The sequence below is a fragment of the Salvia miltiorrhiza genome, unplaced genomic scaffold, assembly GCF_028751815.1.
Source record: "Salvia miltiorrhiza cultivar Shanhuang (shh) unplaced genomic scaffold, IMPLAD_Smil_shh original_scaffold_447, whole genome shotgun sequence".
Taxonomy (NCBI): Eukaryota; Viridiplantae; Streptophyta; class Magnoliopsida; order Lamiales; family Lamiaceae; genus Salvia; species Salvia miltiorrhiza.
Window position 1 is genome coordinate 92,052 of NW_026651550.1, and position 15,919 is coordinate 107,970.

At 38.2% G+C, this 15,919-nt stretch overlaps 3 protein-coding genes across 3 annotated transcripts; 1 reads left to right on the forward strand and 2 right to left on the reverse strand.

Annotated features, from left to right (window-relative positions):
• The first annotated feature begins 5,742 nt into the window (after window positions 1-5,742).
• On the forward strand, window positions 5,743-9,546 carry LOC131004652 (calcium-dependent protein kinase SK5-like). The gene is made up of 7 exons (XM_057931355.1): window positions 5,743-6,658; window positions 7,450-7,593; window positions 7,706-7,858; window positions 7,945-8,060; window positions 8,604-8,771; window positions 8,863-9,087; window positions 9,179-9,546. Exons 1-7 carry the CDS (start codon window positions 6,043-6,045, stop codon window positions 9,317-9,319), a joined length of 1,563 nt encoding a protein of 520 aa, XP_057787338.1. The 5' UTR covers window positions 5,743-6,042; the 3' UTR covers window positions 9,320-9,546.
• A 61-nt stretch (window positions 9,547-9,607) lies between these two features.
• On the reverse strand, window positions 9,608-11,307 carry LOC131004653 (uncharacterized). The gene is made up of 3 exons (XM_057931356.1): window positions 10,904-11,307; window positions 10,655-10,798; window positions 9,608-9,878 (listed from the first exon to the last, which is right to left on the reverse strand). Exons 1-3 carry the CDS (start codon window positions 11,075-11,077, stop codon window positions 9,735-9,737), a joined length of 462 nt encoding a protein of 153 aa, XP_057787339.1. The 5' UTR covers window positions 11,078-11,307; the 3' UTR covers window positions 9,608-9,734.
• Window positions 11,308-13,148: 1,841 nt separating this feature from the next.
• Window positions 13,149-14,983, reverse strand: LOC131004651 (AAA-ATPase ASD, mitochondrial-like). Its single transcript, XM_057931354.1, has one exon. The coding sequence runs from the start codon at window positions 14,826-14,828 to the stop codon at window positions 13,227-13,229; it is 1,602 nt and encodes a 533-aa protein (XP_057787337.1). The 5' UTR covers window positions 14,829-14,983; the 3' UTR covers window positions 13,149-13,226.
• Between the last annotated feature and the right edge of the window lie 936 nt (window positions 14,984-15,919).

Below are 15,919 nucleotides of genomic sequence, written 5' to 3' on the forward strand. Positions count from 1 at the left end.
CCAATGTTCGTCGCAGAAGGAGCCAGAATTCGGCAAAGGTTTCCTCCCGAAACCTGATAGAAGAAGGTTCCGGTCTGATGAACATGACGAACGTCAGACACCAAAGGGAAGAACACCTCGGGCACCAAAAAAGTAAGGTGGCCGACAAAGCAGAGTGAATCATGTGATTCACAGCAAGGATCGCACCCACAAAAGAAACGACAAAAGTGGGTGGAAGAACAGGAGGACCACTCACCAAAAGCTTCAGGACAAAAGTGAGTGGAAGGAAAAGTAGCCGGCCCCTACCAGCATTATCACAAGACGATAAGGCGAGGGTCCAGCACCATGTGATGCCACTAACAAGTGTCGGCAATCAAGGCCGACAAAAGAAGGTGGATGTCATATTCAAGCAAGCTGGCCACGAGGAAGGAATCCGAGGCCAACAACCAAGCAATAATAGAGGGGTTCAAACCTCTATATAAACACAAGTGCTGGAGAGAAGAGAGCATCCGAAAATTCACAACAATTTCACACACCACTTCCTCTCTCTAGAATTCTCTTTGTAATTTTAATTATTGTTTTCAAAGTTTTAGTTTTTAGTTTTTTTTTATTTTATGTACACAAGTATTAGCTACTATGAGTAGCTAAACAAGTTAGTCTCCTCCTTTGGGGAATATTTTATGAAATAAATTAAATTTTATATAATTCCTCTATAAACACTTAGTTTTTGTCCAACTATTCCGGTTTAGTATAAATATTTTCTTTTCATTTTTCAACAAAAATATTAGACGTCGAGACACAGTGAAGGAGGGAAACTGATTCCTGAAGGTGACCATTCGGCGAAAGCCGGAACACAGTGAAGGGAGAAGGTTGCAACCATCACTTGCGAGTGTGTGGTTGGACGAAGGCCGAGGAGGCAAGAAGTCCGTAAAACGCGATAAAAGCTCCGGAAGGTGACCAGTCGACGAAAGGTATACTGTTGATTTATGATTTGAATTATTTAGAAGTTGTACGGAAGCATGTTGGGCCTGATTATGTCTTAAATAGAATTTTGATAATTTGAACATGAAATGGTTTTAGGATGGATTTGTTGAGAATTGGTTGAGGGGTAGTTTGGTCATTAATTATGAGTTGGAGATGGTTGATATGTGTTTTGTGAAAGTGGGTATTTTTGATAGATGAGTTATGAAGGTGGGTATTTTAAATTTTGACCCTTTAAGAAATCTATTAGAATCCCGTGTACGTTACACGCATTATTTAAGGTGGATTTAATATTGTCAATCTATCTATCAAAAAAAAAAAGAAAAAGAGCTTAAAACATTAATGATTAAGAATTAAGCAATCGATTAGATTTTCGTGTACACATTTTTTCAGTATAAACATTAAACACACATGCTTAGATGTGTTAGCTGTTCTATTTCAATTTAAAAAATATCGAGAAAAGTATTGTAATCTATCGAAGAAATGTAGGTTATGATTGTAATCGACTAGAATGATTATGATTAGTGTCAAATTGTCGGTACCCGATGATATATCCACATATTTATATTCTTGAAAACCTTAATTTCATATTTTATGTAACAATATATATTTTAGTAGTACCTTCAAAACTTAGTTTCCCTCTTAAAAAAGCTTCGAAGATACTTCAATTTTTTATTTTATTTTTTCAAATAGTAGATTTTGAGTGAGACCTATTTTATTCGAGAGATTAATCTGACTCGACCCAACCCTTTATTTGATAAGAAAAGAGTAGGCAAGGGCACGAGGGCGGATCTGAGGATGTGTCGGCGAATAAGTGGCAAACAACGGTACGGACATGGTGTAGGGGGCGTGCTAACTGAAAGGAGAGGCGGCACGGGTGTAGGGCTTGGGGCGCGCCGACGGGAAGGTAAGGTGGGCACGGCCGCGGCAAAGGACACGACGACAATGTGAATGGTGGAGGCAAAAACTTGTACTTATTTGATCAAGTAATTATTGTCGTAAGAAAAGTAATTATTGATATGAAAAAATGTAGCGTTTTAAAATATGAATAATTCAAAATAATTATTGTTGTGATAAAAATGAATAATCAAAATGAAGAAAATTAATGTTTGTGAAGCGTAATTTTCTTTTATAGCAATTGTTATTTCATGTTTCTATTCACAATAAATCGTACATTTATTTACTCAAACTCGACCCGCGTCGTGCCCTTATCGTACATTTAGATATAGTTCACTTTTAAAATTTAAATTACATTAAAATTTTCTTTTATTAGAATAATCTTATTTAATGTATGTGAAGATAATATGTAGAATAGTAAATAAGGGCAAAACAAAATAATTATACTATAGGCATGTGAATTTTAGAAGATAGTTATTGATTTTAATTTTATTTAATTTGAAAATCTTATGGAATATATCAATCTTAATATTTGACTTGCTACCAAATAAATTGATCTTTATCTTTGAGATATGGTAATATCTTTATCAATAATATATCATATTTAATTTTAGATTTCATACGATTTCAAAACTAAATAAAATATAAAATCAATAAAATATCTTCTAAAATCTGCATGCCTACAAATGCCCCCTCAAGATTTGTTCATAGACGACTTTATAAACATTTTATACACGTGTCAAGGAGTATTCAACTTGGATGTTTCTTTTAGATAGTTTTTGCTTGTGTCTAGGAGCTTAATTAATAGTTTAGACTTTTATTAGGGAACATCTTATAGGTTTCATTAGGGCTGTAAACGAGCCAAGCTACTCGTGAGCTATTCGACGCTCGACTCGATAAAAGCTTGATCGGTAATTTAGTGAACAACTCGTTTAGTTAAACGAGTCAAGCTTGAGCATGACGATACTCGACTCGTTAGCTTGTGAACAAGCTCGTTAAATGATTTATCGTAAAAATATAAGATTATTAATCAAATATCTTATATTTTATACTATAATTAGTAGTATTTGGATTAAGTATCTAATTAACACCATTTATTTACAAGAAAATAGTAAATATATTACATTGTTGTGAATAAAATAACTAATATACTTGAAAAATAACTTATGTATTAGGAAAATAACTAAAGTTTTAAATAAAAATTTAAATTTAAAAAGCTCAATTAGGCTCGGCACTGTATTTATCTCGATTAAAGCTCGATCGATAATTAAGCGAGCAACTCGATTAACTAAACGAGAAAAGCTTGAGCAAGACATTATTCGGCTCGGCTCGACTCGATTACACCCCTAGGTTTAATCATATATTAGAAGATGGACTCGTGACTAAATACACATTCTTGTTCTCTTCTTCTTTAATTGATGATTCTTCATAGAAATTGCTCCCACCATTAATTTGTTGCTCGACTTTCATCAAAGTTGTGAGGCTCTTACATAGACAGTTCTTCAACACCATTTGCAATCATATTTAACTCCATATCATGTGCTCTAGTAGCTAATTCTTCAAAAGTTTTTGGTTGAATTCTTTTCAAGATGTATCGAAGACTCTAATGCATGCCTTAAATGCACATTTCAATTGCTAAAGTTTCTGACAGTTGATCTTTGCAATTTAAACTCAAGTTCTTCCAATGATCGATGTAGTTAGGTTATTCTTTCCATTGACTTGACTTTGTAAGTTCAACTAAGCTTACTGTTGTTCGAGTGCTGTAGAAGTAATTGAGAAATTCTTTTTCCAATTGCCCCCAACTATCAATAGAATTTGGCTCCAAATCAGTAATACCAATCAAATGCATTGTCTTTCAAGGAATGGACGAATTGCTTCACCAAATAATCTTCATAAGTTCCAGTATCATTGCATGTCTCCACAAAATGAGCCACATGTTGCTTTGAATTTCTTTGCCATCAAATTATTGAAACTTTGGAGGCTAATAGCTTATTGATATCTTCAATACGTCAATCCTTGTTGTATATGACTTGTTATAAGTCTTGAATGATTTCGGGGTCCCTTCAAACTCATCTTTGATTAAACTCGTGATGAATTCTTTGAGTTGATTGACATGTATTAAACCATCAGAAGAGATTTCAAGTTGTTTAATTGCAAACTTTTCACTTTCGCATGTCTTTGGCTTCATGGGTATCTCGAATTCTTGTTTATCCTTCGCTTGCTCGTCATTTATATCAACAATCTTTATTTTCTCTAACTTTGCTATTTTGACATCTTGTTCATGCATCTTTTTGCCAAGTCCTTCAACAAGCTTCAATTTGCAACTTGATCTTCTAGAGTTGTAGACATCTTGATACTTGATGGAGTTAATGAAGAGATGAGAGGTAGAGATTGTCCTACCGGTCGTGCCAAAATTTGTAAATACAAAATTATGTATTTAATTTAATAAATACAAAATTGTGTACAACTTCAATATTTGTAGATTAAATGTATTTGTGCGGGTGTTATCTCTATTTGATCATCCGATTATTCTTTTCAAGTTGATTATTGGATGATCTTTGAGCGGTCCTTGAGATTTGTTGGAGAAATATGCCTCCGATTTTATTGGACTTGATTTTTGAGCTTTACGACGTTGATGCAGAGGGCCTATGCCTTTAGTCTTGAATGAACGTTGGGTTTGACTTGAGCTTTGGGCTCTATAACATTGATGCAAAGAGCCTACGCCTTATTTTTGGATCGAACGTTAGACTTGATTTGAGCTTTAGGCTATTTCCACGAAGAACGCCTTGAACCTTGATGGGATACCTTAAATATTGGAGAGAAGCGTTGTAGAGAATTCTCCCCCAACTCTTGAGCTCTTCAATTATGATTTGGTGTGTATAATTATGAACTTCATACATCTCATATTTATAGTTATAGAAAAATCTAATTAATGATTTTTTTTGGGTTGGGCTTTTAAGCCTGAACCCGCCTAAGACTGAGGTGACACGATCTTATTGGATTATCTTGATTTATTTTCTTTTATGTAGATTTTGACACATTTCAGCTTCTAATTGACCAATAAATTCGCATAATTAAATATCAATTATATATCTATTTAATCTAGAATTTGTATTTAATTTTTTCCATAATATAAAATAAAATATACAATTTAGTATTTAGTTTATAATTTCACATGACATGATTTAATAAGCTATAAAACTTTATAGGAAAGAGTGACACAAGTTTGAAGACGAGGATATTGAGTGTACTGAGAGTGATGAAAATAGTATTATAGTTAGTGTTGTGTTGTTTTAATTTATACTGGGAGTAATGAAAAGGTAAAAAAAATAAAGATTTGTAAACGGTTTAATAATATTAATTATATTTTCTTAATATATGTAAAAAAAATCAATAAAAACTACTCCATTCGTCCCATGTATTCTATTTTGGGTCATCCCACTATAAGTGGTATGTTTTTATAAATGAAAAAAATTTAACTCTTAAAAAAATGTAGGCCCTATCACTTTTAATCAATTTATATATTTTTCTTAATTTTTGTGTCAGAAAGTTTTGAGTCACTTCTAATGGAACTGAGCCACTTCTAATGGAACGAGGGTGTATCAAAGTAAGATAGATGGAGTAATAATTTATGAGGTAAACATCGTTGCAAAGCCAATATTAAACTAATCAAAATAGTAAAACAAAGGGATAAGATTCTTACATATTGAGGTACATGCATACCAATTAGTACAATTACCATGTCATGTCTAATCAAGGCCAACTGATAGAAACCAATTTAATTGATGGATGGAAGATGATTAAATCAATATCTCGAATCCCTCCATATAAAGTAGAATTAATAGGAATCATCTGCATATTCCCCCAATTAAAATAGAAATTGGAAATAGCAAGTGAAAAAAAAGAAGACAAATAGTGTATGAGGGACAAGCATTATTTTCACGAGGAAAAGGAGTGAATCCAGACAGAGAAAATCTAGACAGAGAATATCTAGAGATACTTATTTCTAAGATTAGACCCAAAAAAGAAAAAAAGAGAGAGAAATAGAAAAAAGTTTCAATTGAATGAGTCGGTAATCGGTAATCTCTGATCTCTCCCCCTTTCCACCACTCTCAACTCGTGTCGTGAACAGTGAACCCAAAATTCCAAGATTCACAGGCAAAACCCCATCATCAAGTGAAGACCATGTCGTCGTCAACTCCACCTCCATCCCACAACCATAAGCCCTCAAATGAAACCCAAAATCAAGAATCAGAGATGAAGAAACCAAGTTTCTTGCACCCCCAGAAACCCACGTGGGTGCTCCCTTACAAAACCCCATTTCTGAAGAGCCTCTACACCATCGGCAAGAAGCTGGGGCAGGGGCAGTTCGGGATCACCTTCCTCTGCACCGAGAAATCCAGCGGCACCGATTACGCCTGCAAGTCGATTCCCAAGAAGAAGCTGATTTGCAAGGAGGATTACGAGGATGTGTGGAGGGAGATTCAGATAATGCACCATTTGTCGGAGCATCCGAATGTGGTGAGGATAAAGGGCACCTACGAGGATGCGCTGTTTGTGCACATAGTGATGGAGCTGTGTGCGGGCGGGGAGCTCTTTGATAGGATCGTGCTCAAGGGCCATTACAGCGAGAAGGAGGCCGCCAAGCTCATCAAGACCATTGTCGGAGTCGTGCAGAGTTGCCACTCCTTGGGGGTTATGCACAGGGATTTGAAGCCCGAGAATTTCTTGTTTATCAGTGCTGATGAGGATGCTGCTCTCAAGGCTACTGATTTTGGCCTCTCTGTCTTCTACAAACCAGGTTTCTTCATATCTTCTTTTCTACTCGATACTTAATTTTGAGTTGTGATGTGCCTTTCTTGGATTAGACTTTGTGCACTTGGGGCTTTATTTGTATCTCTCGTTGATCTTGATTTTGGTGTATCATCTTGAGTTGTTGCGTTGTTGCAGACCGCTGTTTCGAATAACAGATTTTGATTTCATGACATTTTATCATGATAATTCGCTAGCTTCATTTACTTGGTTTGCACAAGTCATGTAAGTATTTCGGATGCCCACTCATTCATCCTGCACTTCATGATTTTCTGTTCAACTTCTTGTTTCTATCCGTGTTTCATATGTCAACTCTGGTTGATGTAATTCGAAGGTATTTTGCATTTCTGTCACTATCCTTTCCAAAATTACAGGAAGAAAAACAAAATCCAAAGTAAAATAAAATTGTTAAAGAAGTAGAGCTATAGATGAACCTTAGGCAAATTTTTGCGGTTGCTGCTTTAGATTCCTTAAGTATAGCTTATGGAGTTGGGAATTCAAATCCTTTATATTCATGATTTCGTATAGCATTATATCCTTCGTCGAAAATTCATAGGTGTAGGTTTTATAAAATATAACGAATAAATGATCCTATCAGTTTAATAGATTATGTGTTGCTGAAGGCTGTTTCTGATCCCCATGGCTTGTATAATATGCTAATTATGTTGGCTGAATGAAATTTTCTCCTTGTCTATATATCCAGGACTTATGATATCTTTTTAATACGCATTCATTTGTTCTTATTAGCTGACCTTTTATATCATATTATCATATTTGCAGATGAAACTTTCTGTGATGTTGTGGGAAGTCCTTATTATGTTGCACCAGAGGTTCTGCGCAAGCATTATGGACCTGAGGCAGACGTATGGAGTGCCGGAGTTATTTTATATATTTTACTCAGTGGTGTACCACCTTTCTGGGCTGGTACTTCTTTTCCCTCCCAACTTCATTGCTACTCTGGAATCTAATTAAGATGCAGTTTCTATTACAGTGCCTAAGAGCTCTAGTGCTGTTTCTTTTGTCCTTTTTACTCCAGAAACTGAGATGGGAATTTTCCGTCAGATATTAAGGGGGAAACTAGATTTTGATTCCGAGCCATGGCCTGCGATTTCGGGTTTTGCCAAGGATTTGATAAGAAAGATGCTCGATAGAAACCCAAAGACAAGGCTAACTGCATATGAAGTTCTGTGTAAGCAACCTTCCCACAGTTTGGGACTATTGAACTTTGTGGTTCACTAAAATGACATTACCTTTGTAATTCTCTTTTTTTGTCAGGCCATCCTTGGATTGTCGATGATACAATGGCTCCTGATAAGCCTCTTGATTCTGCTGTTTTGTCACGCCTAAAGCAGTTTTCTGCAATGAACAAACTTAAGAAGATGGCTTTACGTGTAAGGATTTTTATCGGTGCTCTATTGATTTTCTAGTTTGCATCATTATCCTACAAATTCCGTTGTGTCCCTGCAATCAGTCAATATTATTACTTTTATCTTTGTGTTTAGAATGCTTTAGTAGCACATGCAATGTTGCTTTGCTTTTATGTGTAGCCAAATCTCATACACACTACGTGCCAAAAATCCCTCGGGCAAATAATGTGTGCCAATAATTCTCTTACAGCTTCCAAGAGCAGATCTGTTATACTTTCTGAATTTTGATGCCTAATACTATTTGTTACACGAAAGTCATCGGAGGATCAAAGCCAGTATAGAGTTTGCACTTTCCTCATGGTCCCTTCACCTTCTATTTTACTAGCCTTTCTGAATAATCTCATGATTCATGAACTTCCCATCTCAAGCAAAAGAAGGAAGTAACTTTACTGGGCCAATTTCGCAGTGATGTTTTTGCACTTCTATTACTTTTAGATATACACTCCATTCTAATCTTGTTATCCATAAACTTGCAGCATCACTGGATAAGCCTTCATTGTTTTGTAGGTAATAGCGGAGAGATTATCTGAGGAGGAAATCGGTGGCCTCAGAGAACTGTTCAGAATGATAGATACAGACGATAGTGGAACCATAACCTTCGATGAACTCAAAGAGGGTCTAAAGCGAGTTGGTTCTGAGCTGATGGAGTCTGAAATTAAAGACCTTATGGAGGCGGTAGGAACCTAAACTGACTGATCTAAATCACATGGATGAGTTTAGCTTTCTTCAATCATCTTCTCATATATTGCTTTCCATATGCCTACAGGCTGACATTGATAACAGTGGAACGATAGATTACGGGGAGTTTCTTGCAGCTACTGTACACTTGAACAAGTTAGAAAGAGAGGAGAATCTGCTTTCAGCTTTCTCCTTCTTTGATAAAGATGGCAGTGGTTACATAACCATCGATGAGCTTCAACAAGCCTGCAAAGAATTTGGTCTGAGCGAACTTAATCTTGATGAGATGATCAGGGAGATTGATCAAGACAACGTAAGTTGCAAAGAGTTTGATTTTCGTTAGTAGACTCTCTGAAATTGTTTAGTTTATCACACTGATTATCAATCGTGTGAATTCGTTGCAGGATGGGCAGATAGATTATGGAGAATTCGCGGCCATGATGAGAAAAGGGAATGGAGGAATCGGGAGGAGAACCATGAGGAAAACTATAAACTTGGGGGAAGCACTGGGGTTAGGGGTTACAGAGAAGAAAGGAGGCAACTAACGAAGCTAATTGGTTCAACTCTCATTTCCTTTCCTTTTTTGTAGTTATCTAGCTTCACTTTGGTGTGAAATTTCAACATCCTAATTGAGAATATAAGCTCATCTTGCCCCCTACACACACCTAAGCCTAGCAGCAGCATTGGCTAATAGTTGTTACTCCCTCTCAACCATGCTGCCAATTTGTACTCACATACAATATATAATCAAATGCATATGAGATTATATTAACAGTGCCAATTTTTTTTACTATTGTTGCCAACATGTACTCTCCAAATATAAAAACTAAGCATGAACGATGTCAAAATAGAATGCATTCATTCTGCACAACTGCAGGTGTGCAATTAGTTGACATTTGTTTTATATGTTTCAACCAAATTATTACAGAGCTAAGTAGCAGCATGAAAGGATGCAATCTTTCAGATTTTACTAGGGAGAACCAGATACTTTGTGTGGCGCCCCTGCGCTAAAAGTTTTCCAGTCTTCTTACTTCTCAGATCAACACTGACAACAGCGAGCGCCTTTCCCACACGCAATGCCTTGCTTTCGATCTCAACTTCCTCCTGAAAACAAATCAATGGATCTTGTTGATGATGCTAATTTGCAGAGTAGCTAACATCAATAACAAGAAAACATGAGCATTGAAGATTGCATGAAGAATGAGAAAAGCTAAACATAGCTCAATACGCTAAAGCTCATATGGTGATGAGGGACTGGGTTTGACAACGAGGAACCACCAACATGATGCAGAAAACAACATAAACTAACGCAACTTATCTTCTATTCGACACATTGGGTCACTTACTACTGCACAAAGGAATAATGGCTGAAATATACAAATACTTGTGCCTATGTAAGAGCTAAAACAGAGGTCCACATCTGCAAGAATCAAAATTTTGCTATCATCCAACCAGAACTAGGGAAATTTCTATTGATTTCGGGGAGATACAAAATGCAACTTAGGGATGAAACGGACACGAAAACTGAAAAACCAAAAAACAATCTTTACAACACCACTCCATTGTTTATTGATGACCCTTTTAGATTTACCCAAAAAATGGAGTAATAGAGTGGTGTTGCTCGAGTCATTGTCGGATTTTTTTAATTGAAGCCATATATGTTTAGAAGTAGATTTTTTTAATTGAATAAAGATAGATTTAAAATATAAGAAATTTAATAAAAAAAAAACCATATAATTGAGCCGAGTTGAGCTTGAGGTTGTCGAATTTTTTTATCTAGACGAGCTGGAATTTTCTGATGGAGTGACGACTACACGAGTATTAGGGCGAAAGAAACAGAAAAAATAGAAATCAAATTCCATAAATGTGAAGAGATTTACCCCAACAGTAGCGCCGTTCAAATATGAAACATTAATTTCGACGGACACGCCGGTGGTCTGAGCCCCCATCGTGAAAATAACAGCCGAGCCAACGATGTCCACCAGCGCTGCCGTGGCTCCGCCGTGCAAGGTATTCCCAGTGTTCTACCCAGAACGAATTCCCCGAGCCACAACAACCAACCAACAAGTCAAAATCTCAATCCGACTTCAAATAAGGCGATCAAAGACAAGAAATCGAAAAATGCGAACCACGAGGCGAGGAGGAACAGTGAAGGAGCAAAGGATGCGGCCGCGTTCGATGTGATCGATTTTCATGCCCTGCATCACCATTGGCTCTATGAATCGCTCGGGCATCGAATCCACCGTGAATTCGTAAGGCCCGCCCTCTTTCTCGACGAACTTCTTCACCGTCTCATAATCCATACTTTCGGCGACTGGAGCTGACGACGTCGGTACTCTCACCAAATTCAACTCACGCTCTGCCTCACCTGATTGCCTGTGGACTTGCTGGTACTGCTAGGATCACATCAATATAATTTGGGATTATAATTTTTTTCAATTTCTCCCCTCTCATCCCATCTAATTTCATTTCAGTCCTCAACTTTTTTTTTTCAGGGGAGCTTTGCTTTTGATAAATCCATTTATTTCATTTCAGTCCAATAATAAGTCCAGCACCACCGCATGTCTAATATCAACACAAGCAGTCAAGAAGGCAAATTCAACTAAAACAAAATGTGTTAATAGGCAAAAAGTTCTTATTCCTTAAGTTTTACGTTAAAAATGTTCTATTTTATAAATTTAAGTATTTTAATTTAAATGAAGAATCTATTTTACCATTTGATATTGATGATTTTGCTTGATTTTTATGAAAGTCTTACATATTTGATAGCTAACAGTCATAAATGTATAAGAAAAATTTGAAAAAGATAATGATTTGACAGCTATTAATCGATGGATGGCGAGATCATCTAGCCGCTTGACAAAATCATCTTACCGCCCGATGAAATGATCTGACCGCCTAGACAATTAGATGAACTCTTGACTGATAGCTATGAAATTGTTCTTTTTTTTAGATTTTTTTTACACATTTATGACTGATAGCCGTCAAATCGATCAAATGTATAAGATTTTCACAAAAATACAAGGAAAATCATTAATATAAGAGGTATTTAAAGAAGGGGGAATTATAAAAAAAACAAGATATTTTTAAATTTTGGCTCAAACAAAATATGGGTTAAATAGCAAAAACAACCTCAAGGTTGACCCGTATTTTGCAATAACATCCCCAACGAATCGTAAGTGGCATGGAACACCTTATCGTAATATTTTTTAAAATTTTCCGTCCAACTATCTAACAGCCGTTACCCTTTCCGTTAACACCATTTTCGGTCAACCTTGAGGTTGTTTTTGCCGCCGTCGATGATGGCGTCGTCCGATGGGGCGTCGACTCTCTTTCTCCTCTCCCTCACATCTCTTCTCTGGTCTCTCTCTCACCTCTCCCGATATCTCTCTCTCTCTCTGTGAGTAACGATGTCAAGATGACGCCAGCTACGGTGGCTTGTCGCCAGCACCGTAGCGGCGGCGATAGACCTACCGTTATCTCCGATCTGCCAGAGAATCAAAGAAAAAGGGAGGAGAGAGAGTGTAACCACATCACCCTCTCTAGTTGAATTCAACGCCCGTAACCTGTGAGCATGAACATTGGGCTTCTTCACCCCCAACGGTTTGATAGCCGCTGCATAAGAAACAGCAGCAGCGGCAATCGACTGCGCACCAGCTGGATTTTTTCCATCTGCAGAAGTATTCTCAGCAACAGGAAGAAGGGGGAACAACCCTGTCTGCCGTGTGAGAAGCCATCGTAGAACCAGCCAACAAAGTCGCCGGTCCCGCTGCCATCGAAGCAAAACTCGCAGGAGCAGTAGGGAGATTGAGACCTCCCGGAACCGGAGCAACTCCCTCCGCCGAGACATGTGCAGGCGCCGAACCAGCATCGAACCCTGCAACCTCGTCCAAGCCTAGGGGCCGAATGATTATAGTTATGTTGCAACTCCTGAAGGGCGGCAGCCTTCTCGCCTAAAGAACAATCCCGCCACTCGTGCGAAGAAGGAGAAGAAAAATTATTAGATACCATGGGGAGATTTAATCCCCACTACTAGACAGACCGATAAGAGGGGTACCGCCGTAAGCCATCGTCGACGGCGCAGGCGGCGCAAGGAGGCGTTAGGTTTTCGCCCGCAAAAATTAGCGGCAAAAATAACCTCAAGGTTTACCGGAAATGGTGTTAACGGAAAGGGTAACGACTGTTAGATAGTTGAACGGAAAATTTTAAAAAATATTACGATAAGGTGTTCCATGCCACTTACGATTTGTTGAGGATGTTATTGCAAAATACGGGTCAACCTTGAGGTTGTTTTTGCTATTTAACCCATTATGATATTGTGATGTTACAAAAGATAAACTACATTCAGACAGTAATTTTTTTTTTTTTGATGGATAGAGAGAAATAAAAATCTGATATTGCAATAGATAGAGTACATTGAATACAATATTTTGAGGGAACAATATTTATTTTCTATGCACCATTTTCTGCAACTACTCCATTTTCTTTGGCTACCCCATTTGTGGTGGTGGTCTTCTCTGCATCACCATTTTCTTTCTTCTTCTCTTGTTTTTCTTCGGCAGCCTTTTTCTTATTCTTCTCTTCTTCTGCCTCTTTGGCTAATTTCTCTGCCTTGAATTTCTCTTCCTCCTCGGCTTTGGCTTTGAGCTTGGCCTCCTCTATCGCTTTCACCAATCTCGTCAAACACCTCTCCTTGTCTTCTCCCCGCAATTTGGGCATCAAATTCTCAGCTACATCCGCCGGCGTCATCTTCGTTTCCTCCAACTGCCGCCTGATGCTCTCGAACATATCATGCTCTTCAATCTTCAAATAGTTGTTCGCCAAGACCTTGAAGGCCTCGAAGCCGCAATAGGAGAGCTCAATGTGCATATCCATTCTCCCTCTTCGAATGAGAGCTGGATCTAGCTTCTCCACGTAGTTGGTGGTGAAGACGATGATTCTCTCTCCTCCACAGGCAGACCAGAGGCCGTCGATGAAGTTGAGTAGCCCAGAAAGTGTCACCTCGCTCGTCTTCTTCTTCTCGGCCTCCTCCATTTTCTTTTTAACTGGATCCTTATTCTCTTCATCTTTCTTCTTGTCTTCTCCATCCTTGTCCGTCTTCTCTCTCTGCCCCGTCAGCTCCAGCGAGCAGTCGATATCCTCGATGACGATGATGGATTTGCCGGAGGTGTCGATGAGCAGCTTCCTCAATTCCGTGTTGTCCTTCACCGCGGTGAGCTCGAGGTCGTAGACGTCGTATTCTAAGAGATTAGCCATGGCGGCGATCATGGTTGACTTGCCGGTACCAGGGGGCCCGTAGAGGAGATACCCGCGCTTCCACGCCTTCCCCACCGACTTGTAATAATCCTTAGATTCCGAGAAGTTGATGAGATCGTCGATGATCTCTTGCTTCTTGCCGGGATCCATGGCCAAGGTACGGAAGGTGGCGGGGTGATCGAAGAGCACCTCGCTCCACAATCTCCGGCGGCTGTAGAAGCCGCCATCGCTGCCCTTGTTGTTGGTGAAGAGCTTCCTGCGCCTCTCCCTGACGGTGATGGCCTTGCCCTGCGCGAGCACGTGCTTGAGATAGAGATCGCAGATGACGTCACGGTATCTTCTGTGGAAGGTGAGGGAGAAGAACCTCTTATCGGCCTCCCTTGGGCCCCACGAGATAGTCTGCGAGGAAGGCGGGGTCTCGCGCGAGGCCCACCAGAGCTTGATGCCGTTGAATTCGTCGGTGACCTCCTCGCTGGAGTTGGATGCCATGGTGAGAACCACGGCCTCGGTGTCGCGGACCACGGTGGCTTGGAGGTGCTTGGCCTGGCTGGTGGAGTGGGCGTTGAGGTAGCGCTTGATGGCGGCGTAGGCTTTGCTGCGCTCGAAGCCGTCGCCTTCGTACTCGGGGAAGGTGATGTGAATGTAGGGGTAGAAGAAGTTGATGATTTTCTTGGAGTAGCGCTTGATGGGGCGGCTCAGCTCGTGGGGGAAGTAGTTCTGGAACATGGCGTAGCCCACCATCAGCCCTCCGATTACAGACCACAATTGGGTTAGCATTTCAACCATGGGAGCTGCCATCGTCTTCCTATTTCTTTTTCTTTTTCTTTTTTTTAATGTTCAACTGTGTCTGGTATATATAGGCTGGGATGAGTCCAAAAGGTATTAATTAATTAATGCAGTTGTAGGGCCCCTTCTCTTACCAAATGTTTTTTTGGTTATTCTTCTTTCAAGTGATTAATGTGGTCTATGAATAATAGCAGATGGGATGATCTGCTTCTTTCAATTGATTAATAATATGCGAGTATGTGGTCTATGAATAATAATAGCGTATAGGATCATCTCTCCCACTATTTTAAGTGTATCACCCTGTACAATTCTTAATTTATCTATTTTATAATTATTTTTTATAAAAATAAAAAAATATTATTATATTATGAACTCTAATTAATATTTATCACTAAAAATTGAAATTTTAAAAAATTATATGCCCTAACTTTGAATTAATGAACCCAAATAATCAATTATTAATTCAAATAAATATAAATAATTCTAAACCATAATTGGATCAGTGAACCCTTGTTATCTTTTTATAATATTAAAATATAATAAATTAAAATTGAACAAAACATAATTAAAAATTATAATAAATTAAAAATGGTACATCCGAAATAAAAGCCCGCTTTGTATTTAGCTATATGCGACCTTTCTTTTGCAAATATGATGATAGTTTGATGATATTATGAAGAGTCAACATGAGGAGTATATAACTAGGATAAAATGTAGCCACTTTTTATAAAATGGACTATTTTGCCCTTATACCAACTAAAATAAAAATATTATAAGATCATAAAAATATTTAAAAGACAATAAAGAGAGAGAAAGAGACCGTCGGCCTTGGCTGGCATTTTCCCAGTTACCACAACGACGTTCGCCACACTTCCTACGATCGATGTTCTTTGCAAAGTTGACGAAGTTTCCATTCTTCTCCTTTGCAATATCAATGTCCACGTTGAAATGTCGTATGAATCGAAATGTTCTTGTATTTACAGAATTAAATATGTTCATATGCGTCTGCATTTATATATGTTCAATTCAATTGTAAATTTATTTGACTTATTCCTACTCAAGCAGACGAACATTATAGGAGAGAGAGAGCAATCTCGATCATT

Excerpts from the sequence above, each read along its gene's own strand:
- LOC131004652 (XM_057931355.1), top strand. The coding sequence starts at position 6,043 with ATGTCGTCGTCAACTCCACCTCCATCCCACAACCATAAGCCCTCAAAT. Across the intron at positions 6,659-7,449 it reads CTCTGTCTTCTACAAACCAG|ATGAAACTTTCTGTGATGTT; the intron begins GTTTCTTCATAT and ends TCATATTTGCAG. Across the intron at positions 9,088-9,178 it reads GGGAGATTGATCAAGACAAC|GATGGGCAGATAGATTATGG; the intron begins GTAAGTTGCAAA and ends AATTCGTTGCAG.
- LOC131004653 (XM_057931356.1), bottom strand. The coding sequence starts at position 11,077 with ATGGATTATGAGACGGTGAAGAAGTTCGTCGAGAAAGAGGGCGGGCCT. Across the intron at positions 10,799-10,903 it reads CTGTTCCTCCTCGCCTCGTG|AACACTGGGAATACCTTGCA; the intron begins GTTCGCATTTTT and ends CGTTCTGGGTAG. Across the intron at positions 9,879-10,654 it reads TGAACGGCGCTACTGTTGGG|GAGGAAGTTGAGATCGAAAG; the intron begins GTAAATCTCTTC and ends ATTTGTTTTCAG.
- LOC131004651 (XM_057931354.1), bottom strand. The coding sequence starts at position 14,828 with ATGGCAGCTCCCATGGTTGAAATGCTAACCCAATTGTGGTCTGTAATC.